At 49.1% G+C, this 24,913-nt stretch overlaps 1 protein-coding gene across 1 annotated transcript in view; it reads right to left on the reverse strand.

Annotated features, from left to right (window-relative positions):
• LOC125956046 (fat-like cadherin-related tumor suppressor homolog) overlaps nt 1-24,913 on the reverse strand; it is a 200,146-nt gene that overhangs the window by 69,605 nt on the left and 105,628 nt on the right. Inside the window, 2 exon segments of the mRNA XM_049687524.1 lie at nt 8,247-10,845; nt 14,807-15,917. Coding sequence (XP_049543481.1) covers nt 8,247-10,845; nt 14,807-15,874 — 3,667 coding nt within the window. The 5' untranslated portion in view covers nt 15,875-15,917.

Consider the following 24,913-nt stretch of genomic DNA (forward strand, 5'->3'; position numbering starts at 1 on the left):
TGCACCGCAACCACGTGCACGTTTCATTACACGTTCTACAAAGGAATCCAAAAATGTCGACTCACTTGTCGTACCGTTCCGTGTTATGTCTATTGAGAGGTGAAAACGTCGGTTGTAACTCTGCCTCTGGCTCTGTTGCTCCGAGGTCGATCGATTTTATGCCGATTTATGAATACAACAATCGATCCGAGGACGAGGACGAGGTGTCTGCAACTGACGGTGGTGGTCCCGCCGAGAATGAAAAATCTACCGCTACATAACCGACAACCGATTGAGGTTGACGAAGATGAAATCGGTCGGAATTGTGTTATTGTAAATGGCATCATGGGTGGCGTTGGTGGTAGTGACGGTTACCGGCACTCCTGGCACTCCATTAACCTGCTGCTGCTGTTGCTGCTGTTGCTGCTGTTCGGAGCACAAAGCGTTCCGGAGAAAAATGTGGCCTCATCAAGGCGAATCGAATCGATCGAGACGAAGCAAGTGGTTTGCGTGTTGCCTTCTCGTGGTCGCTGCCTTCTTCCTCTTCAGGTGGAAAAGATGTCATCGAAATGTCATCGTCATCGTTTTGTTGGAACATGCTCTATCGTGACACACACACACACACCCACAGACTGGTCCGCTGTCTCCCTGTTGCTCGAGTGCTTCGTGTGCAGAAAAGGTGAACGAAAATGGCTGGGAACCGTTAAGTAGAATTGATAGTTCGTCATGAAAATGCGATTTCTCTTCATGCCTTCACCTCCTTCTGCACTAGCCAGCGGTAGAGAACACGTGTCTGCATTCAAGGGAGAAACACAAATACACACACACGCACACGCACACTCACAACAATACAATCAAATCAGCGATTCAGGTTCAGGACAAAGTAAACGATCTGTCGACCATGGCATGGCCCGATGGCATGTTAAGCGCACATTAACCTTATCCACCTACAGGAGTAGCAACAACAACTACAACCATGCGCCTCGATGCTCATTTCTCTCTCTCGCTTACTGTGCCAACCAATCTGGCCAATTTGTAACTACAATCCAACCCGCGGGGAAGGACGTCATTCAGCGCGCTGCATGTTGCATGAAGCAACCGAGAAATGAACAAACTATCGACGACGACAACGATGGCGACGACGACGGAGGTCGCGACGGTTGACGGTTAACTGTCGACAGGGAACCACTCCATCTACTCCACCTGTTGTGTGGCGTCGTGATTCGATTTCGATTCGATCACATTTATTTTGCGGCGCTCCAAACCGAAATCCTGTGGATGGAGCAGCCTGGTTGTTCACGAAACCACGTGGCACGTGGTTCAAACAAAACATAAAGCTTAAATGGGTGACTCTTGCAGCACAGAAAAAGGTAAAAGACCGAATCCAAAACAAGTGCACCGAGGGTACGAACCTTCTGCGTCTCAATTTGGATCAAATTACGACAATCACCACTCACCGACCGTCTTGCGGATGGTCAGATTAACCTGCCACCTAGAGACTCCTACACTCCTGCTGTACCGCTCGGTTGACGAGAAAAGAAAGGGAAGAGCAACAAGAAAAGAAACCGGAACCGGAGTGCTTCCTCATTCAGGAGTCGGGAAGAAACGGCACGAGCGAGAAACTAACAAATAAATTGGATCAAATTACGAGGCTTATTTTAGGGGGCTCGATTGTGATTAGCTAAACCGAATGCCGAATCCTTTGCTGCCGCCGTTGTGCAACTCTCCTCGTCCGTTGGTCCGTGTTTGAGCAACATTACTGTCTGTCTCCCGGCCCGTCTATTCGTTTGCTTCGGAATTGGAATTCCGTCTGTTGCATGCTGAGTGCCATAATACGATTGGCGAGCCGAGGTTTCTCGCGTGTCCACTGCCCACTTCCCCTACTAGATGGCCAAGCCAGCCAGCACTTGAAGCAGGAGCTTGATTTCGCTCTGCTTGAGGCTTAAATGGTTTCGCGAAAGTAGAATAGCACGGATACGAATAACAGTGCTTTACGCCCATGAGTGCGATCGTGATAGTGACATGTCCTAGACATCTGCATCAGGGCGTAATAAAAGTAGATTACCCATACCAATTACCCTACCGCGTGCACAAAGACGATTCTCTACAATCGAGTCGAGCGTGCACCATTATTTGTAAACATTGGCAGCCAACATTAAACCACTCCTAGCGGCCATTGCAATGCCATTTTGGAGTAGTATTTTGGAGTCCATTTAACGCTGGCGCTCGTATCATTAGTCTTGTTGGGCCGTTCGGCCGGGAGAGGTCACCACCATTACCACACTACAACTTCATTGCGCCGCTCTCGAGAGCCCAGCCCTTTCTGATCGTCGTCGTCGTTTTCGTTGTCGTAAACCATCATTATTTATCCACTTCGCGGCATGAGCACATGTGGAAGTTACAGATACGGGGACACGAGACCGGCCTGTGTGCCGAGCATTATCACCATTGCAACGCCATTTTGTCCTTAGGTACTCGACTCGAAAAATGTACATGAAATGGAAACCAAGAGCGTTCGCGTTCTGTGCTGCAGCTGCTGGACTCCGAGACTCCGGGTGTTAGCTTAGGATGGGCCTTTGCCAATGCTATACATGGAACCCTACCCTAGCGATGGTGATGATGAAAGTGTCTGGGGAGCTGCTGGGAGGTTGTAATTTATGTCCTCCAGGCTCCACGTATTCGCTTTTGGCGAAGGTAAAAATGCAATTCTTGCGCCGCCAGTGGTCGGTCCGCCCGGCCCAAGTCCAGTATGTTGGTCTATGGTCGGTTGTCCCATAACACCGGGAGCGGCTTTTATAGTAATGGAGCTCTACAGCGCCAGTGAGAGGGTTATGGAACACAAACTAACCTCAAAAAATGTAAAGAGACCTCCCGGGCTAGCAGCTCTCTCTCTCTCCAGTGCAAATACTCTGAGGACCAGGGCACAGGGACCGCTGGGACCTTCGTGTGCTGTCGTCAGGACGAAGGATTGTTTTTTCGGAATGGGGGCTCTTCCGGTGCGAGGTTGAAAAAAAGGAAGGTAGATAAATTACGAAGTAATGATTGTAATTAGCATGCAAGCAAATGAGATTCGTGATAACCGCGGAGTCCGGCCGGGGCTCTCTCCCCGGAAGCAACAAAAAGGGAGCATACACAAACGGGACCGACCGACCGAGTTCTAGCCTAGCTCTAGCTGGCAGTACCAAGACCAGCAGTAGCAACAGTAGCATGTGCTCGCTAATCAGTTTTACCGCAGAGGAAGGAAAATTTTATTAAATTATCATACTTATGCACCATGCAATGTGACGTTACGAGAAGCTCTTAGCTGGTAGTCCAAGGCACACGCACACATACACACACATTACGGTGCCATGATCATCGTATTTTAGTTTTACAGTAAAACCAACGTGAAACGAGGTTGATTGTAATGTAAAGTAGAAGGTATGCTGCAGAGTCATCGCTTCGTTTATTCTGCCCGCACACAGACTACTTTGATCTTTCACTCGTAGCCAGAATCAAATCAACAGCAGCAGCAGCAGCAGGATGCACTTTTTAATGCATTTTAAATCAGGATACCAGTCGGTCGGTCTTCTTCTAGGTTCTGGGCCGCTACCGTCGCTAGTTATCGAAAACACAACAGACACCACTAGACTGTCGAAAAATATGGGATCGAATAGTGGAGCTGAATGGTGTTTCAACCTCAATCGAATCCTGGTCCGGTCGTCCGGTCCAACATGCGGTCCGGTTGCCAAAATGTCGTAAGGTGACTTCACGTCACGCCGACTGCCGTGAAGAATGAATTATTCATTTCGATCGGTTGCGTGTGTCCGGCCTTTTCCAGAGCAAATGCCTCCCTGGACTTGCGAGCTCGTCCAGCACCAGGACAGCAAAAGCAATTTGCATTTTGCATATACCCCCTGCATATGGTCTCGAATCGAAAATATTCAAATTTTCTTACAGAATTACAATCGAGCTCCCGCGTATCGATCGGCCGATTGCGGGGGGGCGAGTAATAGAGTGTGGGATGCGGGATCTGATTAAGTTGGCCTCCACTTGGCGCTGTTCCCGATCTGTTGCGAGCGATAAGTCTCCCCTCAAGTCTCAATCGTTTTCATCATAGTGAGGAAAAGTCATTTTAAAATCCGGCGCCTGTCAAGTTGCTTCGGGAAAGAAGCTGCCAGTAATTTGGGCGGCCTCCAGACCCCAACGGAAAAGTGGATCGTAGACTAAAGATTATCATAACCGCACCAAATGATAACCTTGGGGTATCTTCTGGTTTCGCAGCTGCTAGCCTGTAAGCCTCACCTCACGACAGGAGAAAGCGTGAGGTAAAGGTTTTTGGATATTCTCACGTAGTCTTCGAAGAATGGAATCGAATCTTCGGAACCGTGTCAAAATACGTGTCCTTTGGGAGGTGCCAAAGAGGCCAGAGAGAAGACGAAGACGAAGAAGAACAAGAAGTACAAATGGGCGTCCTAAAGAGAGTGGCGTGTCGACGTATTAACTTTCCGCACGATTAGATATGCAAACTGCTGATGAGCAATCTAGCCTCGGGGGTCATTTTTCGACAGTGTGTGTGGCTTCAAGGGGAGGAGTTGCAGGTTGATAAGAAATCCGACCATCACATCGATGTGCTCACCGTGCTCCGGTCTCCAGTGTTGGAATTTCATCTTTTCCACCAAACACCCACCAGCAAAACCTCTCCCCGATGGCTTCAGGTCTGTTCTTGGACGATGTTTTTTTTGTCCCGATATGGATTTAGCATAAACCCAAATCCGTTATCATGTTTAACACCAGCTGACCTCTCTTCGTCTTTGGGTGATTCCAGAATCTATTTCATCGAGAAGCACATACCAATGAAGGGCTCCTCGAACAGCGTCGTGTTGTTAATCACTCACAATCAACCGGCCCGGACCGCGTCTATTGCTCATAAATGTGTATTGATTCTCCGCAAGCTCCGCTACCCCAACAGCCCAGACATCACACATCATATCATCGCATCGGGCAGGCAGTCGTAAATTATGAGCAATAATTAATGTCAATAGCAATTATGAGCTGCTCGGAAATTGATGGAGACCTGCGAACCGGCAAACAGAACAACCGAACCAAACGCACACACACCGTACAGTGATGGTTGGTTTCAATACGCACCGATGAGCGGTCAGTAGCAGCCGGTGGTTGCTGTATCGAGCAGCAGCAGCAGCAGCAGTCTCGAGCCTTGGTCATAAATTTCGCCGGAAACAAGCAAAACAATCATTTACTGTGGGACCATTATTACTTATGCTGCGCTGGGGGGAGGGTAGGGAGTGAGGGAAACTAGAGGGATGTCCTGGATGTCCTGGGTAAGACATATATTCCCGAGACCGAAGGCACGTGATTCCAACGACTGCGACGTACGAGATGATGTGATGCCTTGGAAAGGCCGAATATATGGAAATTTGGAGGCTCGAGCGTGAACCGACATCCGACATCGGCGACACCGGGCGGGCGCCTTGATTGCTCATGATCCAACTTCAAGTCCCTCAACCCCCTCCTTCTCCTCTTGCGACGAGAGTTGATTTATCGTTCTTCCCATGCGTTCCTCCCCCTCTCCGCGGTTCCAGCGAACTCGGTCAAGCATCAGCATCAGAGCTCGGCGGCCACCACCACCATCGCCACCACTTGGGATTAATTTATGAACTACAGACAGTGTGCCACCATGTTGTATTCCGGAAGATAATCCGGAACCCAGGCATGGCCAGGCAGGCCCACGCCCGTGCGTTTTCGCTTTTCGGAAAGGGAGGGATGGATGGATTAACATGATTATAGCCACTCATTTGTGATGTGAGCGGCCGGGTGTATGTGCAGCAGCAGCGATAATCATGAATCAATGGCGATAGCGGGGCGTCCGTGTGGTGGCCAAGATTTATAAGTAACACGATAATAGACCGTTCGTGGTGTGGAATTGTGATTAACTTTTGACCAAAGCGTTAGTGACTTCTTATCTGAAAAAAGAAACAGTCGGAACACAAGCTAGAAGCTGCCAGAGAGTGGTATAATGTTGTAAATCCGCAATCCGCAATCCCGGGGATGCGGAAGTTTGAAACATCAAGCTGAAGTTGGTATGCTAAGGAGGTTAACGAGGTAGAAAACTTTTTCGAAACCATTTCCATCATATCGCCCGGAAGGGCTGAAGAAATGGAAGCGCGAAGTTGGGCAAGAGCAAAAAACGCAACCAGTATTTGTAGCGCAACACAGTACAGTGTAGTAGTTCATCAGCCCTCAAGTGAACTTGATTTGCCGTTGATTCGATAAATGAAGTTCAAAAATTGAATCAGCACAACTTTTCACTCCAGACTCCTTCCCAGAGTGAGGCGGAGGCAGGCAGTATAGCGTTATAGCTGACGCCATCAGCATCAATCCCTTTGGCTCTGTTTTGGCGAAAAGATTTCCTTTTTTCCCCTCCCTTTCGTTCTATTGGAGGCTGTAACAAGGTGCAATTGTAAACTCTTCCTCCTGGTTCAGCGAGAGAGGGAGAGAGAGAGATGTTATGCAAAATGTGTCGGTAAGAACATGCTTCCAGCGTCAACTCCAGCGGGTGGAAGAAGGAAAGGCGACGAAAAATGGTAAAACGTTAAGTGCATTTAGCACGACACATTAGGAGGACATGCCTGAAGTCTTTTTGGAGTAGTAATGGAGCTCTGGTCGTTGCTGGTGCTGCTGGTGCTGCTGCTGATAGTGCTGCTGACCAACAGCCTTTCGCAACCCGATTAAGACTGCAACTCAATTTACCGTTTCCGGTACAAGAGAACTCACCCAGAAGTTCCTGGGGGCTTCTCGACAAAAAGAACAACTTTGCGTCGGTTCTACAAGGCACAGGCTATTTGGCACCGGACAGCAAAGTTCTCTTTCCGAGGAGGACGAGGAGAACGCCGTTTAGAGTTCTGATACTAGACACTAGATGCACTCGATGGTTATAATGAGTAGTGTGCCCCGGGAGGAACTCAATTTTGTAAATGCAATTTTAATAAACTTTCGCCTTCAGTTCCAAAGTTTGCAAGCAGTTGAATCGAAATTTGAAAGAAAATGGTCGCGAAGCGTTATCGGCGCAGTTCCCAAATCCTTGTCCTCTGCTGCCTCATAAATAACGATAAGAAGCGCGCTAGCGATAAAACATTCGAGCGACTAAGAGATATGAATAAAGAATGCAAATGTCCTGCGCAGAGCAGCAGCCTGCTATGTAAGCCGAAAAAAAAAAACCGGATCTCGAAGACGGTAAAGATGATGCTCTCTGGTTGCCAATCGCAGTGCACAGTGCGCAGCGCGCTGCGAGACAACCGCTTAATGACAGCAACTGTCTCGCCTTCCGGTGCTTTTCAGAACGCAGCGCAACCGAAATGAACAAAACGAAAAAGGAGAACTCTACCCCGAGAACTAAGCTTTTCCCAGGTTTTCTTCTAGAAACGCAAACGGATGAAAGGATGCTCCGGGTCCGGACGAAGCGTGGAGCAAAAAAAGAACACAAAACCCAACGAAAGGATGTGTTTTAATTATTCGCCAGCGAGAAGAGCCAGACACAAACCAGGGCCACGGCCACACGGTAGACGGCCGGAACTGTGCTACACAAAGGAGCGAGCGGCGGTGGGTATGGTGAGTGGAGAAACAAGTAGGAAGATGAAACTTTGAACGGTTGTGGGGGACCAGATTTTGGGTGAAAATTAATTTACCCCACCACCACCACCCACCGTTTCAGCAGGCTGCTCTTGATCGTTTCTTTGATGATGAAACCGCACGTCTTTTTCAGTGTCCCAGGCTATCGTGAGCTATCGTCGGCGTCGTGGGAGCACCGAACACTTGCTCGGTGGAAAAAGTTGCGGAAAAACCACCCTTCCTGGCCAGGAAAAGATACTGTCAAAAAACGGAGTATCGTAGAGAACTGGCACCGGCTGCTAGCGATCACATCGAGCAACCGTTTCTTTGGGTCTGCATGGTAGATGGGTAGAAGATGATGAATTTATGTTTAATTTCAGTTCCGTGGGCACCACCAATTGAGAAGTTTTACAGAGAAAGCAAGACGTAAAGGTTGCGATAGGTCAAACGAAATGGCGAACAAGTTGATCCTAGCGGAAGTAGAAGAACATCGAAGTAGGCGTAGCGTCAATAGCAACTCGCAACAACAAGCGAAGGATGCTGTCTTTCTATTTTGGATTTATGGGCTCCTATGAACGAAACTTCAATTCACGAAAAGGACATAAAAAGAGGAAGAAATAGTATGCTAGTAAATATGGGAGCCACCTCAATCGACTTACCTTCATTGTCGATCGCGAAGATACCGAGCCCATCGCCACCCTTGATCGAGTAGCTGACGAGCGAGTCGGGCCCGGGAGGGTCCGCATCCTTTGCCACCACCTGCATTACGTGCGCTCCCGGTGGTCGATTCTCAGCCACCGCACCCGTCAACACGTAATCATCGAACTGCGGCGCGAACCGATTCTCATTCACATCGATCACCTCCACTATAACGGACGTTTCCGACGAAAGCGACGGTGTACCACGATCGATTGCTTTCACGATCAAACTATGCACCTGACGCTCTTCGAAATCCAGCATCCGAGCGGTCCGGATCGTCCCGGAACTCTTATCGATCCGGAACGAACCCTCACCATCACCATTCTCACCGAAGCTGTACAGTATTTCACCGCTCGTGCCAACGTCGAGATCGATCGCGGACACAACCGTCACGACCGTACCCTTCGGTACATCCTCCCGTATCCGGACCGTCAGATCCTGCACACTAAACACTGGCGCATTATCGTTGATATCATCGACCGTTACACGCACCAGCGCATCGGAGTACAGGGCCGGCGTATTCTGATCACCACCACCATCGGTCGCCCGAATCTTCAGCTCGTACACCTCCTGCCGTTCCCGATCGAGCGGTGCAACCACGGCCAGTACACCCGTTTCCGGATCCACCCGAAAGTCCTTCGTATCCGTCACCAAACTGTACGTCACCTTCGCGTTCAACCCAAGGTCCGCATCGGTCGCATTCACCCGGAAGATGATCGTCCCATTGAGGGCGTTCTCGGTGACGCGGAAACTGGCCAGTGACTTCTCGAACCGGGGCACATTATCGTTCTCATCCAGCACGGTAATGGGTAGGATCTTCGAGATGGATTTCTGCGGCTTGCCCAGATCGTACACGGTAATGTTGAGCAGATACTCATCCTGTCGCTCCCGATCGAGGTATCCGATGATCTTCAGCTCGCCATTGTCCGGATCGAGCCGAAACACGGAATCATCGTCACCGCCCGAAATGCCAAACACTAGCTTGCCGTTGTAACCGAGATCACGATCGCGTGCCCGTATCCACGTGATCGTCGTCCCCAGTGATACCGACTCGTTGATCTTCACTTCGAGCGGTAGATCGACGAATTCGGGCGCGTGCACATTCTCGCCATACCGGCTCGGCATCATGGCAAAATCGTCCGAACTGGTCGCACTTTCACCTCTTCCTGGCATATTGTTCCGCTCGGCCGCCGCCATCAGCTCGGTCAACCGTTGCGCCACACCCGTCTCCCGGCACTCGAACGTAGCACCATCTTCTGCCTTTAGGTTCGCACCCAGATTGCGCTTGTTGCGTACCAGATTGATCTGGATACGGGCCGTATCGGCAAAGTGTGTCCCATCGGTGGCCGTTACGTTGATCTCGCGCTGCTCCATACCGACATCGTTCAGATCGCAACCGACCGAGATGACGCCCGTGACGGAGTCGAGGTTAAAGCATCCATCCTCATACCCGGACAGTAACCGGTACGTCACGACACTCCCATAGTCGAAATCGAGCGCCGATAACGTAAAGATCTCGGTACCGATCGGGGTGTACCGTGGGATCCGACCGAGACAATCGATCCGCTCGAACTGGGGCCGATTATCGTTCACGTCGTGAAGGCGTATCACCAGCTGCATCTCGGTTTGTCGCCGATATGGTAGTCCCCAGTCGGAGGCACGCACACGCAGCACATACTCCCGGCGCATACTCTCATAGTCGAGCAGCTTCGAGGTGCGAACACTGCCGGAAAAGTGATCGATATCGAACGGTACATCGTTCAGGTTCGCGATACTGTACGAGATGTACGCGTTCTCGCCGAGATCCTTGTCCCGGGCCGTCACCTTCGTCACGATCGTACCGGCCGGTTCGTTTTCGTTCACCGTGATCGTCAGGTTGGAGGTTTCGAAGACGGGATCATTATCGTTGGTGTCCTGCACGTTGATCTTCACCTTCGCCGACGATTGCTTCCGTGTGCCGGGATTCCCTTGATCGATCGCCGACACCGTCAGTGTGTAGAAGGCTTTCTGTTCCGCATCGAGCGGTACCGCCGTGTAGAGCATACCCGTTTCGGGGTTTACCCGGAACTCGTTACCCTCGTTACCACCGACGATCTCGAGGAATACCTTCGCGTTCTTGCCCTCGTCCCGATCCGTCACCTTGAGCCGGATGACGGGCGTATTGGTTGGGGACGTTTCCGGGACCGACACTTCGTAGATTTCCCGATTGAAGACGGGTGCATTATCGTTGATGTCGGCCAACCGGACACCCTTGGTGTAGTAGCTCTGCTTCGGTGGGATGCCCCGATCGATGGCACGCAGCGTAAGGTTATAGCCGGCCGGCGCCGTCTCCCGATCCAGCAGTCGGTGTACCTCGATCACGTACTCGTCCGGTCGGCCCGTCGGTTTGATGCGGAAATGGCCATCCGGATCACCGCCGACGATTTCGAGGCTCTTGATCTGACCGTGTACTCCCTTGTCCTTATCGTGGACCTGCACGATACCGAAGATGCTAGTGTTCGAGTTCTCCAGGATGTCTGGCAGCGCCCGTACGAAAATATCCGGCGCAAACAGATTCACCTAGCGAGATAGAGAAGAAAGAGAGAGAGAGGGAGGAATTTGTTTGATTAATGTCGAGATCTGTCAGTGTTTGTGTGTGTATGCATGCAGAGTGGATGAACGATAGACTTCCAGTTAGGAATGCGATCCGCAGATGGGATTCCGAAAAAATGGATTCCAAACATCCCTGAACGTAAACGCCATTAGTGACTTCCGGGATATGCGTGGCAGTCATAAACTATGTTTATGACTTACTCCCTCGAACGCGCCTCTCCGCTCTCCCTGCAGTACTGTCGAATCAATACCATTTGGAGATTTTGGAGCATTTTTCAGATGAAGTTATTCGATAGTGAGTTGATGTTTCATGAATGTTGAGTAGTTTTCCTACGTCGAGAACTCAATATTGATGAGTTTTTCTTAAATTCTTAAAGTTAGAGCACAATTGCACCGTGAATGTTGAAGTTCGCTCGTGATTAAAAATCTCTCATCTAGTTACCTACGCCTTAGTTACCCTCAGCGTACACAGCAACTGTCAACGTGCCAAGTATTTGTATTACTTTCCTCTTAATTTTATGCCGAATACAAGCAGAACAGCACGCTGGAAGCTGAAGGACCATCGAATTGGAACGGAATACTAAATAGCGTTCCGGTTATTACAATAGTTCCACAAGACCGCAAGGCCTTCCACGACATTGTCCCCATGGGCACGTGTGTTTGCCTTCGACCCTGATGAAACGTGGCCACCGTCTTTGGTGCAATTTCGGATCCTCGGTCCGGGGTCCCCTTCGATCGCTACCGTGCGGGGCCACAAAACCACATCAATAGGCAGCAGACCATGGGAAAAAAGGGCGCTCTGGCAACGGTCCGTCCTATGGGTTCACTACCCCATAGCACACCAAATGGTTCCGTGCCACATCATGTCGAGACACCGGACCGGATCACCCACCATACCAAACCATATATACCAAACGGTCGCCCACGGGCCCATGGCCAATGTAAAATTCATAAAAATCTTCCCAAAAACCCGGCGCTTTGGCCCCGGCTGGTCGGACATGGTGCCGAAACCGAAGGCCCCCCCTCTCCTTGGCCCAGAGTTGTGGTCGGCTGTGTTCTTGTGGGCCAGCATTTTTTGTCCGCTCTCTCTCTCTCGCTCTCTCTCGCTCTCCCATGGTCTTTCTTCTTTTTTCCGTCGTTGGCCAAAAATTCAAAAAGAGAGCATGGCCTCCGAACGGATCACAATGGTTCTCGATATGGGCCCCCCCTTCCCCCTAGTTCTACTACTCTTGGGCGTACGCCCCTCAGCGCCAAAGATATGATGTCCCACGATGTCGCACCGTACCGCCGGCTGCAGAATTCATCCGGGGGAGAAGAAAAAAAAAACCATTGGCCACCAAAATGGTGATGTATGCAGGACCTCAGCAAACATGGCCCCCCGCACGCGACGCTTGGAGAAAAAAGGTCGCTTTATTACACAGCAGCCACCGAGCGGCCGGTTTTTTTGTTGTGTTGTCGATTAGCCCACGGGATCTCTCTCTGCTCCGGGCGGAATGAGTTTCGGAAAATGCAATATGCTGCTTTTCTTTTGCCATTTTCCATTTTTCATTCCATTCCACCGGACCCGAACGTTTTCGCGGACAGTGACAGTGGCGTTTTCGAAGTTATTTCCTTGTTTATTCTTCTTTTTATATTCTATTATCTAGCATTTTGGACTACTTTAACGAAACATTATATAGATGGGAAAATCTCATTTAAAATGAAGCAACTAAACCGCATTGCAAGCATGTGAAAAAGGGCCTCCGGGAGCCCCGAAACACTAATTAACTCGAAGAAACGCAACCGTTGATATTTTCAAAATAAATGACGCATAATTATCCAAGCATATTCACGCGAAAACTTGCGCAGCACTAGACATTGCATAACCAACGTGTGTGTGTGTGTGTGTGCCTTGGACCTTGTCCCCGACTTGTCGGTGTGTTCTTCAGGAATATACTACCTCCCTCACTCTCTCTCTCTCCGTGTACGTCGGTGTCGTTTCGGTCGGATGACGAAAAACCAGCACAAGGCCCAGTGCCGTCGTCAAGCGTGATGGCGCGCCCGGTTTTGGCCGACGAAATGGCCACCCTGACTCACAAACACACAGGACTTAAAGGTCTACGACGACAATTCGACCTAGCGAGGGCCCTCTCTCTCTCTCTCTCTCTGTGTCCGGCTCGAAAAAGGATGATCGAGGGCGCTCGGGACATTAATATTGAAATTCCTTTCATCTACCGGCTTCCCAGACTCAGAGGCCGGTGCAGCAGCAGCAGTAGCAGTCGCAGCAGCATCAGCAGTAATACGCTCACCAGTGCCAGTGCCAGTGCTGCTGCACCGGTTTTCGGTCGGTTCGGACACGAACAGAAGGCACCGACGACCGGCTGGTCGGTGTTGTGGAATGGTTTTTACGGAATGGAATGATGGCCGAGAATGGTGTTCGAGAGTGAGACGAGAGCGCCATGAGATCGGGAGCGGTCACAACGCCAGTGAAGGAGGGCATGAATTGTGATCCGTGAAATGGTGAAATGAGGGTTTGTTAGCAGCAGCATTTCCGCAAAAATGTGAATCATATTTTGCTATGCTGCGTGTTCTCGTATCCTCCGTCGGTCCGTCGGTAATGATTCCTGAATTTCGGCCCAATCATTGGATTGTTGAAGGATTCCAACGCAATTCACCGCTCAAAATGCTTCAGGTTGACGGGATCAGTCCGTTCTTGGAATGACGGAATGAAACACAAAACAAAAGACCTTTACAACGAAGCTTCACAGCGAATGAATTTCGTCAGTACTTTGATGGTTGATAATGATTCGGAAAAACATATTGTTTTCACAGCTGCGTGGATTCACAATGCACACAATTTATGCTCGATAGCGATTGCGGTTTCAAACGTTTTCCGGAACATTGTTGATGGCATTACGCGAGCGCGTTCAGTGCTGTTCCGAAGCGCACTTGATGGAATTGAGTATTAACTTTCAATTATTAAGTGTAAATCCGCGGACCGCAATAAGTGATTTTAATGCTGACAGCACATCACGAAAAGCGTTCTGCAAATACTCCGAAACGCACGTTATGGAACGAAACGAAACGTTATGGAAAATATGGTTGGAAATGGAAGGGATATCGATATTCCTGTTTGGAAAATATTTTAAACCTCGTTTGATGCAATTCGCGACAAAAGCATTTGCATAGCATTCGAAAATCAAAAAGGAAATTAATATGGTATGCAATGCCTCATTATGCAAAAAATATCGAATTTCACATCAATCCGGTCGAATCTCTGTCCAGTACCTGTCGTAACTAAGTGCATGGAACTTAAGAACTTGGTAAGCTTCAAGCGCATTCTTGGGAATCCAGCAAAATGTGGGTTTATTTGAAATTATGTTCCAGCGAACAGCGAAATTATCTGGATGGAATTCATTTTCCATGGCCGGATTTATGGCGTAAAACCAGACGCAATTAAAACGGATTTCCAGCAGTGCTATATTGTTAATTTTGTTCAAATCGAGACAGAAGATTGCTTTGCTTCATACGCCGTCCGATCTGACAGTTCCTCTGATTCCCGAAAAGATTAAAATCAGAGAGTTCGTCAGGCGGGCGTTCATTTGAAGTCATTTCTTATTCCACGATCTGCCATTTTTAGTTAAATAAAAGCATATCACTACAAGCTCCTTGCTCAACTTCAGATTTCCTAACGTTTAACGTCACTCCACACTCTCGCTTTTTTAGGTGAAATGCGATTTACTTGTGTCTATTATCTATTATCTATGCACTAGACAAGCATTTAGCTTTTGTTGAAAAGGCATCAGCATCATAGTTCACATAGCAATTGTCAAAATTAATTGTTGTAAAAACGAAGTACAATGCTTTTCAAAATTGGAGTGACAACTTTTAGGTCACTTGGGGTAAATTAACATTAGGAAAGGATTTGAGAATCGTTTTTCGAACTCACCTGCAACACCTTTATCTTGACGCGCGCCTTGCTGGCCTGATTCCGGCTCGTCGAACCGATGCCCCGGTCGTTGGCCACGACCGTCAGCTCGTGCAGCGCCCGTTCGGCAAACCGGAGCGGTCTCGTGAGCGTAATAACACCGGTCGTCGGATGCACCGCAAACTGTTCCGTCTCCTCCAGGATGCTGTAGTAGATCTCACCGTTCAGCCCCAGATCCGCATCTTCGGCCACCACGTGCAGGATACTTTTGTGGAGTGGTGTATCCTCGGTAATGGCCACCGAATACTCGGTCGGATAGAACAGTGGACTAAGATCGTTTGCATCCAGCACGCGGACATCGATCACCGTATCCGCTTCGTGCTGGACGCGGCTTTTGCCCTCACGCCGTGTACCGGTTGCCTTCACCTCCAGCCGGTAGCTGTCGCCCTTCTCCCGGTTCAGTACGATGTTGTTCGTGCGCAACCGGATCGCGAGAAAGACAAAGTCACCGACCAGCCGCTCTTCCGCCTTGAAGAACTTGTCCTTATCGCCCGACACGATCTTGTACTTGACCTCGAGCTCGGGCGTCACGTAGATGCCCATCCGGTCCTCGTTCGGGGGCTGCACCGCGTACGTCTTGATGACGCTGTTCTCCGGTATCGAGACGTTGTAGACGGCGTGCGCAAAGTGAAAGCTGTACTTTGGACTACCACCGCCGTCGATCGCCGTCGCCGTCGCCGCAGCCGAGTAGCGTTTGGTGAGCGAACGCTCTGATCGTGGCGTCGAAGGTGAGGCAGAAGGTACTGCAGCATCCCCCTCGTCGTCGTCATGATCGTTTGTTCGCCAGAAAGAGGCGCTCGCTGCACTATCGACCGCATCGATATCGCCATCGTTGCCGCCGTCACTGCTGGTTGTCGTTCTTCTTCTCGTTCGGTCACTGGTGGCCGTGCTGCTGCCTGGGGAGGAGCTGCCTATGTATGGAGCGGGGTCGCCTAGGGTGCCCGTCAGCACTTCCGCTAGCGTTAGGAGCAGCAGCAGAAGCGCAAGAAACCGCGGCACTCGTGGCACTCCGCCCACACCCGGTATCATCTTTGGCGCACCGTTAACTCATCTTCGACCGTCAGCACAGCATCTGCGGAGAGAGATAGGGAGGGAGCATGAAAGAGAAAGCGTTAGAGTGTGTTGCAAAGTGAAAGGGTATAGCGTGATAGCGACGTTCAAGTGATTCCCAGCCCCAGAAAGATGCACTTTTCGTGCGTCAGACGTGCTCATCGACGAAGAGTATAGATCCCATAGACATGGCAGCGAAAACTTAACATGAGACGAGTAGCGGGACAGAAATCGTCAACGAAATATGAGGCAAAATATTTGCGTATCGAGTAGCCTACGACGAAACTTTCGGTAACGAACTTCAAGCCGTCAACAAGTTGTTAAGCTGAGGAACATATTCTAACCTTAAAATTCTCGACCTAAAACCTCACCCCAGAAAAAAAAACAAATATGTCAAACAACAAAGGATAGGACTGCTTCAGGATAACCGCAGGTACGCGCCAGCATAACCGCGCCACGTGCCGCGCAGCATACTCCCGATAATTTTTCGGAGAAAAATTATGAATGAAAGTCCAGAACAGCGAAACCATGACCTTGACGGCAGACCACACACAAAACCATGCGCCAGGCCTTTGGCGTGTTCGATGGGTGGCTTTCCACGAAACGCGCCATCTATATATATAAAAATCTCGTGTCACATTTTTTTGTGTCCAAACTCCTCCGAAACGGCTGAACCGATTCGAACCAAACTTTGTGTGTATCTTCTGTAGGTATCAGAATCGGATGTAAACTATATTTCATTCCCATTACTTAAGTTATTCAAAAAATAGAAAAATTATGGTAAAAAACCCGAACATACACCTCAACCGATTCAAATAATTTTAGCGGTTATTCATTTCAAAATTTTGCCGTTAGATAACCGATAGAATGAGCCGGACACAGAAATACATGTGGAGGAGTGGAGGAGGGGTGGGGAGGGAGCGAGTACATACCTAGTACATCGCTTGTACCTTCCTCCGTCCCTTCCAGAGGGATAAAAGATGATTTAGACATAATAATTGTCCCAAAAACATACACACCTTTTCAGTTAAATATCTTTGAAAAATACATTATAAACGTTAAATAGTGCTATTACGGAAGAGGGGAGGGAGATGCCATTACATTTTCACTGTCGAAAGATAATATTTGGGTAGTTTTTCGCACCATAAATTGATTTAATCTCATGTTTCAGGTTCGTGTTCATTCCACTGGTTATTTAACGGCCAAATTTTGAAATGTTCGGCCCCTAAATGTATGCAATTAGAATCGGTTAGCCTACCGAATCGGTTGAGGTGTATATATTGGTTTTTTACCAAAATTATTTTCCGTAACTTTCTGTTAACCTTTGATTTGATATTTTTCTTAGATTTTTCATACAAAAAAACTAATACTCTCAAATTTTCATAGCCCTAGCTCAAACAGTTATTTTTTAATGATTTTTTGAAAATCCACTAAATCACCGAACAGTAGTTGCAATACTGAGCGCCAGGGAGCGTTGACAGCGCGAATTAATTTAATTGATGAGAATTTTATCCTAGAAGGCTTAGCTAAAACCGGTTTAAGCATACTGGGGCAATATCCACAATTCGAATTTTCGAAATTTCATCAAAGATAAAAAATTACGTATAAAAATTCAAAATGTGCACACACACATTACTAACACCTCATTAACATTTCCATGAGGGCTTTTGCGCGGGGTCCTAACTCCAGGTGGTAGCATTAGGAGCTCAACACAGTTATGGGAGAAATGAGCCGTTATGGGATGTATGTTCCGAAGAGGGACACCGGCCGATCCGGGGTGTAAAAGGGCAGGATATTTGCGAATAAAGGGCAATCTGAACAGAAAATTCCTCTTTTCGGTTAAATTCTTTGCGACGCCAAAAGTCTTCTAAAAACGAGGTGACTCCCTTCCGAAGGCATAGCACCCAAATCTCAAAGAAAAGAAATCTGAGCTCGAGCCCTGCCGATCCTTTGCGCACAAAACAGAAGCGTTTCAGCCAAGTATTAAATGCTGATGATAGTTTAGTAATTCTCCTCGCTGGCCAATCCATGAAATTCAAAAATAAGCTCAGAACCATGGTTGGTGTTCGTGTAACCAATGTAAAATCCTCAGCAAATATTAACAACAATCATCACACACAAAGCAACAACTCAAAAAACATCTATTTTAAATAACCATCCTCTTTTAAGCGTAGCGACGCACGCTGGGTCATGCTAGTTGTTCAATATAAACAACACATTCAACCCGCACCAGTTTGCTGTGCTTGATGGTGCGTGTGGTCGCGATTTTCGATGCTGCCGCTGCTGCTGCTGCTACAAATGGTCCACGTAAAACGGCCCTTCGCCCACATTTTGCCCACATGATGGGGATGATACTGGATCCTTTCCACGCGCCCGTGGATTCATCTCAGGTTTCGGCCGGATTTTGATAGCATAAACGAGGGGAGGGAAGTTTATGAAATGAAATGCTGTATTTTTGGTCGTTGTTTTACGATCAGCAGCGACGTAACGGGCTGCTTAGTTTTTATTGGCCCTGTGTGGGGAGTAGGAAGTTGTAAAATATTTCCTCCCCAAACTCCAAACACACACACACACACACACACACACATTGCCAGTCAGTTTGTAGTAGCCATTGGATTATAATTCCCGCATTTACGCATTTCTTAACGATTTACGCATGCTGCGCGCATGGATGGGATGCGTAATTATCTTGGGTTCTAAAACCATTGGAGAAGCTTTTAAACGCACGTTTCTTACGCACTTCAAGGCAGACAAAACACTGGAAATGAAGTTGTACTGAAGTCTGGCACCAGCAGCCACCAGGCGATTAAGAGATGAGGTGCTTCGACTTGCGGCCCATCCTCTGCATCGTCGTGTCGACCGAGAGCTAATGATTGCGGAACTGCTCGAGAGTGGCAGCTGTGGCGCAATTACAGAAAAACCTAGATTAAGTTGCCAGGACACGTTTTACGTACAATGGTGTAGTTGTCGAGTTGTACTTGTTCCGGCGGATTGTACTCTGTCCACACACCGGGGGGGAATGGAATTCTATTATCACATCGCCATTTCATACACGCTTGGTATGCGCCTTGGCGCGGCAATAAATGAATTCCAAAACACGAGCAGGAGACACTTGGCATGATTAACTAGCGCGCTTATCGGGACACACGTAGGGCGCGCACAGCCAAGAAGGAACACAAGAGTCTGCGCTCCAGAATATTAAGGCACCCTCTGAAGTAGTTTGGCACACCGGAAACTGCCTCCTGTAGCACAACATACAAGGACAACACATCATGAGCCTTTAATCTGTGCCTTTCAAAATACAGTTCCAAGGAAGCGACCGAAAGAGAGAGCGAGACACTTTCTTTCGTCCATGGATAATCAATAATTCGAAGTAATCTCCCTGTGTCCCTGTGTGTGTGTGTGTGTCCTCCTATCGATGTGACACGATCATCCCAACGCCGACACGATGCCTCCCACGATGACTGCCGCTGCTGCTGCTGTTCAACGAGCAGGCGAGCATAAATAACATTGCTTATCATGCCCAGGGAGCGGAAAACCCCAAAAGGGACGCACCACCACCACCACCCCGGACATCGGACAACAACAATAAGCTTCCCTATCGAATGGCTATCGACTGCGACGATGGTTACACACACATATACGGGCACGGGCTCGGGCACGCATTTATGCCGAGTCAGCCAAGAAGAGCAGAAAGCGAGAGCAAGGATTCCGGGATTCGATCCGATCCGATTTTACCATGGGGACACAATGCCCAGAGGGAAGAGGATGAGGAGGAGGAGGACGAGCGTAGTGGCTACTGCTTATCTTAAACTTGTTTTTCGATCTACTTAAGGATACGGCATAGACTGGTGGCGTAGTAGGCGACGTGACGTAGCGCAGCGGTCAGCGGTCCATGAAAGTGTTCCGCGTGCTTTCCTCCTCCGACCACAGAACAGCAGGCCATGGGAAAGCGAGCGTTGGTCGATTTTATTATCACAAATATATTTCTTTATTATGTTATCTAGCGCCGCACACCCTCGCGTATGGTCGTATCCTTGTCGTGAGTCATCGTGAGTGCGTGTGTGTGTGTGGGTTGCTCCCGGAGGAAGGACCTGTCCAGCTACCGACCCAGGGAAAGCAGAACTAGCGGGGGGCTAGCGCAAAAGAAAGGATACACGACGATGACGACGACGACGACGGCGAGTGGTTCCACTGATTGGACCACTTTTACGCTCTATATGTGACGTTGTATGTGTGCTGCTGTATGTTTGTGTGTCTGTCAGTGCTCTTCACGAGCGGATGTGTCGCTTTGAAGCAAAGAGCATAAAGGTAGAGCACGACACCGGGAACATGTGGAGTGACCGAAGGCGAACGTATCCTGTTTGTGACGTGCGACCGCTTCAGGATGGGACAGAGAAGCATCAAAAACGAGCAAAACTGGACCAACCGACGGACGGACACACGGCTGTGTGTGTGTACCACGGTCAAAAGAATTCCCACGGGGAGAGTTTTCCGATTTGATTTTCATTTTCATGCTTTTCATATCGTCCCTGGCCCCGGGAGCTATCGGTTGGTGGATGTGGAAGTGGAACCGAAGACGAACTGATCTCGTCTGGAGTGAAAATTGGGATCAAATGAAAAATCTGGCCCAATCTAATTTGTGCTTTCACCTTCACCTCACTCACACACACACTTCCTTCACTCCGCTCTCCTTATCGATCGCTGGTGTTGCTGGTCCTGGTAGTTGACGAGCGGCGCAGCATCGACTCATCAATCTTTCACCTTCCAATGGCTCGTCCACACATGGCTCATCGAAGAAGATGTTGTCCACAAAACCCCCAAAAAACATTATTGAGAGAACTTTTTCCGTTCGCTTCGTTGGGTGCTTCGATATCCCTGTCCGGGACCTTGATATCCTTGTCGCGGAGGGTGTCAAGTTTTGCAGAAAACAGTTTTGCACTTTTCAACATTTGACCGGAAAGTTGTGAAAGTTGCTCCCTTCTCTTAAGGGGAAGGGTAGAAAGGCGGGCAAAGGCGGCTCGGCGCAAGATTTGGCCGGCATCTTCCGGGTATGTCCGGTGCCCCACCGGGCAGAAAAACAATTGCAACAATCTGACCTTCTGCCGACCGACCGACATCGAACATCGACACGCTGGTGATCATCGTCGGCCGTCGGAGTGATGGAGTGAAAGGTCTGGCAGGAGGAGGAGTTCCGATGATAAATTGGTGACTTGGAGCACTTGGGAGGATCCTGAAGGGACAGGTCGGAGTTGCACTGCGACTTATTTCAGCTCGACACAATCTGTCCGCTATCACGGGACCGACTACTCGATCGGATTCCGTGTGTTTCTGTGTTCTGTGTTGTTCCGGTTGGCAAACAAGCTTCTGCTCCGTGGACTCAGGAAGCATTGCTAGTCTTCGAGGAGACGCAAAAGTTCCACAAAACGTTTTGGGACGGAGAGGTGCCTGGTTGACGATACTTGTTGGGTGTTGAGGACTATGTTTGTTCCGTTTAATTTCGTGCTGTGCGTGCATACATACACGTACACACGAGCACTTTGAGTATTGCACTCACGATTGGAAACACACTTCCTCGACCACGATTTAGTCGTAAACTTGAGGAAGCTGGTTACGTGACTTTTGAAGTGCTCCAAGTGCTGGCGTTCCAACCGGGAAAACCAATCCGGGATAATGAATAGCTCGTTCTCATCTCCAAGTCTAGGTCGCAACAAAATGATCCAATTACCCGGTGTACCCTGTACTAGAGATTGGTTGTCCGTTATTTTGGCTCCAGCCAAAACTGGACGACAAAATTGAGTCCGCGCCATTGATACCCGGCAGTGTGCAGTCCTGACAGATTTTCCAATTTCCCACCCCTCTCAAGCAAGGGCCGCGGTTATGTGCAGAGGAAAATAAAGTCCAGATTGAGTCCATTCGTCTTACAGATCACGGCAGAGATGATGATGATGACGATAATGTTGGTGCCTCTGCCCAGCAGCAGCAGCAGCCCACATCTAAATTGCCATCTCGTCGCCGCCGCTGCCACCACAACATAGATTATCGACACGGGATCACGCTCTCTTCTGCCTCGGACTACAAGTACTCAGCGGCCAAGTACCTTAGCTCACCCTGGGCTTGTCACGCTGCTGCTGCTGCTGCCGTTCGAGAAGAGATTTTGGTTTTCCGATAAAATTGGTTGACCATTTATCATCATCTGGCGGCCCCGGGGTCTTGCTCAAAAACAAAAACACTTCAAGCGATGCTCATGCTCATGTCGAATGCTCTCGTCGGGTGTAGTAGCATAAACACAGATACCCCGGATAGAAGGAAAAAGAGAGTTTCTTCTCGCCCTCGAAGATGCGAACGACATTCGATCAATTCCCGGATCGAGCCGGCCCTCATTCTGCTCCTCCTGTTCCTCGTTTGAACTGAATTTCCCGTCAAATTACACAAGATTTCCCAGCCTCGAGGCCCTCGTTTTTCTGTGCCACGAGTGTTCCTAATGCAGGAAAGGGCCGTGGCCAGGGCCCGATCAGCAAATGCTGGAACACAGATGGTCCGTCTGTTTGAAGTTTTGGAACGGCCACACCGTATTTTCGGCGGAATTATACGTCGGATGCAACCGAGCGGAACGTAAACTTTGCGGATGAATAACCTCGTCCGGTCGTCCGGTCGTTCGTTCGCTCGCTGGAGGCATCAACGTTCGCCGCACCGAAAAACTGCATCATTTGCATCATTAGCGAGCCATGTCATGTGTGTGTTTTCAACTAAATTGGAGATAAGTTTTGATGATTACAGGCTTCTTTGCCTCGAGCAATCTTCGTTTAAAAAAGGAATTCCTTCTCCTCACGATCGCCTAGTATGTGGTACGCTGTTATGCTGCGGCACTTAATACCTTTGTCTAGCGCCGGAGGTTCGATGAAATGTCCCACTTCTTGGAGCGCAGGAAGACGAGGACGTGACGATGGATATGCGGAGTGAAAGATAGAGAGAGAGAGACGCTTAAACCGGTTGCGTCGTCGTCTGGTTGAATGGCGAATTCGTTTGCTGCACTGCACACCACAAGAGGCTGCTATTCACACACAAACACACTCACACAACACCAGCAACAGCATCCACGAAAAACCACGGTGCACGGTGGTAAAAAGGCCTTCTCTACTTCTCTCGCAAACTATGCTACTGCACGATAATGGCGAACATTAAAACATGCGCTCGGCATGCACTCGCCCGCTGATGGCACTTCTCACTTCCGATTAAAAACCTTTCAAAAGCGACCTTTCGTTGCTCCACTACACACACTGTGGGGACCGGAATCATGGAATCACACCAGAAGGCAAAGACTTTCTTAATTCCGTGGCAGAAGGGATTAGAAGGCAAGTTTCAATTCAATTTTAATTAAACTTCCACGCAACCGTTTGACATTTCAAACGTCATTTGGAAAGATTAAAAGGACGGCAGCGGGGAGGAGTGACTGTTGCACCGGGAACATCTGTTCCGAGAGGGAAACAACCCCCGGGAACCAGATGCCTTTCAATTTTTTTTGTAAACAAATTCGAGGGGTCGAGAGGCAGCCACGAGCCACGACACGCACGATAGCAGCAGGCGACGGCCACGATTTCTATGTGCGTATGTTGCTTTATGCTGCCGAGTGAAAGAGAGAAAGACACACACACACACACCAGCGGGTGTCACCGACGATCGGTTAGCATAATCCGGTTTGCGTGCTCAACATAAATCTTCCTCGACACGCACACACACACACACACGCACACTGGACGGCGCACAACACGCACACTTTTTAGCTGGTCTCGCGATCTCGCGATCGATCACAGCACACTTCGATCGGTGCTTGTAAACGCACCTGGAAGCTGCTTCGCTCTCTCTCTCTCTTTCTCTCTCACTCACACGCACGCTCTGCAGAACATTCGAAATCTCATGCTGCTGCTGCAGCAGCATCAATAGCAGCAACGAGATTTGCCAGCGTGTGCAGCTGGCCGCGAGCGAATTTCTTGGAACATAAACCGAGCATAAAGAAACACACACACACACAGCGCACCCGATACACGGTCACAAATCAATCAGCACACATCGCAGCAGCTCATTAATTAATTACTTTGATATCCAGCTGACGGGATTTCTATGCTTCTATGCGCGGCAGAACATCAAAGGGATTTGCAACACAGCGCGCTACACGGTTTCTGCAAAAAGCGTATTATCCGTCACACTGATTGCGGTCTGGCACTGGAACTAGGAAATTAAAGTGACACCAACACGCACCTTTAATTCGAATGGAAATAGATCGAATAACGCGAATCGCGGAACGTATGACACAAAAAAACACAACATAAAGAACCCGGACAGCGCGCGCGTCTTTCAACCACGATAACCCCGTTCGACTGTCGAGGCAACCGCCATCGCACCCTCAACCAACCATCTGTCCGCCGTTCGGCTTCCCTGTGTGTATGTGTGCACTGTGCGAGTTTATTGTGCGTGCGCTGCACTGGTGTGTGTCAGCGAAGCGAAGCGCCGCCGCCGGCCTATGCTCAGACGGCTCGGCTATGCTCTCGCTTCATGCTCGCCTTTTCACCATTCCACCCTTCGCCGTTGTTACCGGTTTCGTTGCTGCATCATCTCGTTCGTTCGTTATGCTGTACACGAAGGTTCACGGCACGGCAGAAGACGACGACGAGGAGGAGGGAGAGGTCATCACAAAGACGCGATCAGCAGCAGCAGCAGCCAAGCCAATGTTTACGGTTATTGTTTAGGTAAACTTTGGTCTCGAAATGTTATATACGATGCTCCTGCCTTTTTGGGCCAGTTTTAATGCTTCTGGTTGACATACATTCATCTACTCTTTGTTGTGTGTGGAGTGAGATTCGGTGTCAATTGAGTGGATTTTAGGGGGATTAGCGCATTAAGAATGCAACGGAGAGTTGGAGAAGGACTTGTTAACATATCCTGTGTTCTATATTTCACAGAAACAGTCATTCCACAATCTACCATTAATAGCATCTCGTTAAAATTAATCATAAATTC

The sequence above is a fragment of the Anopheles darlingi genome, chromosome 3, assembly GCF_943734745.1.
Source record: "Anopheles darlingi chromosome 3, idAnoDarlMG_H_01, whole genome shotgun sequence".
Taxonomy (NCBI): domain Eukaryota; kingdom Metazoa; phylum Arthropoda; class Insecta; order Diptera; family Culicidae; genus Anopheles; species Anopheles darlingi.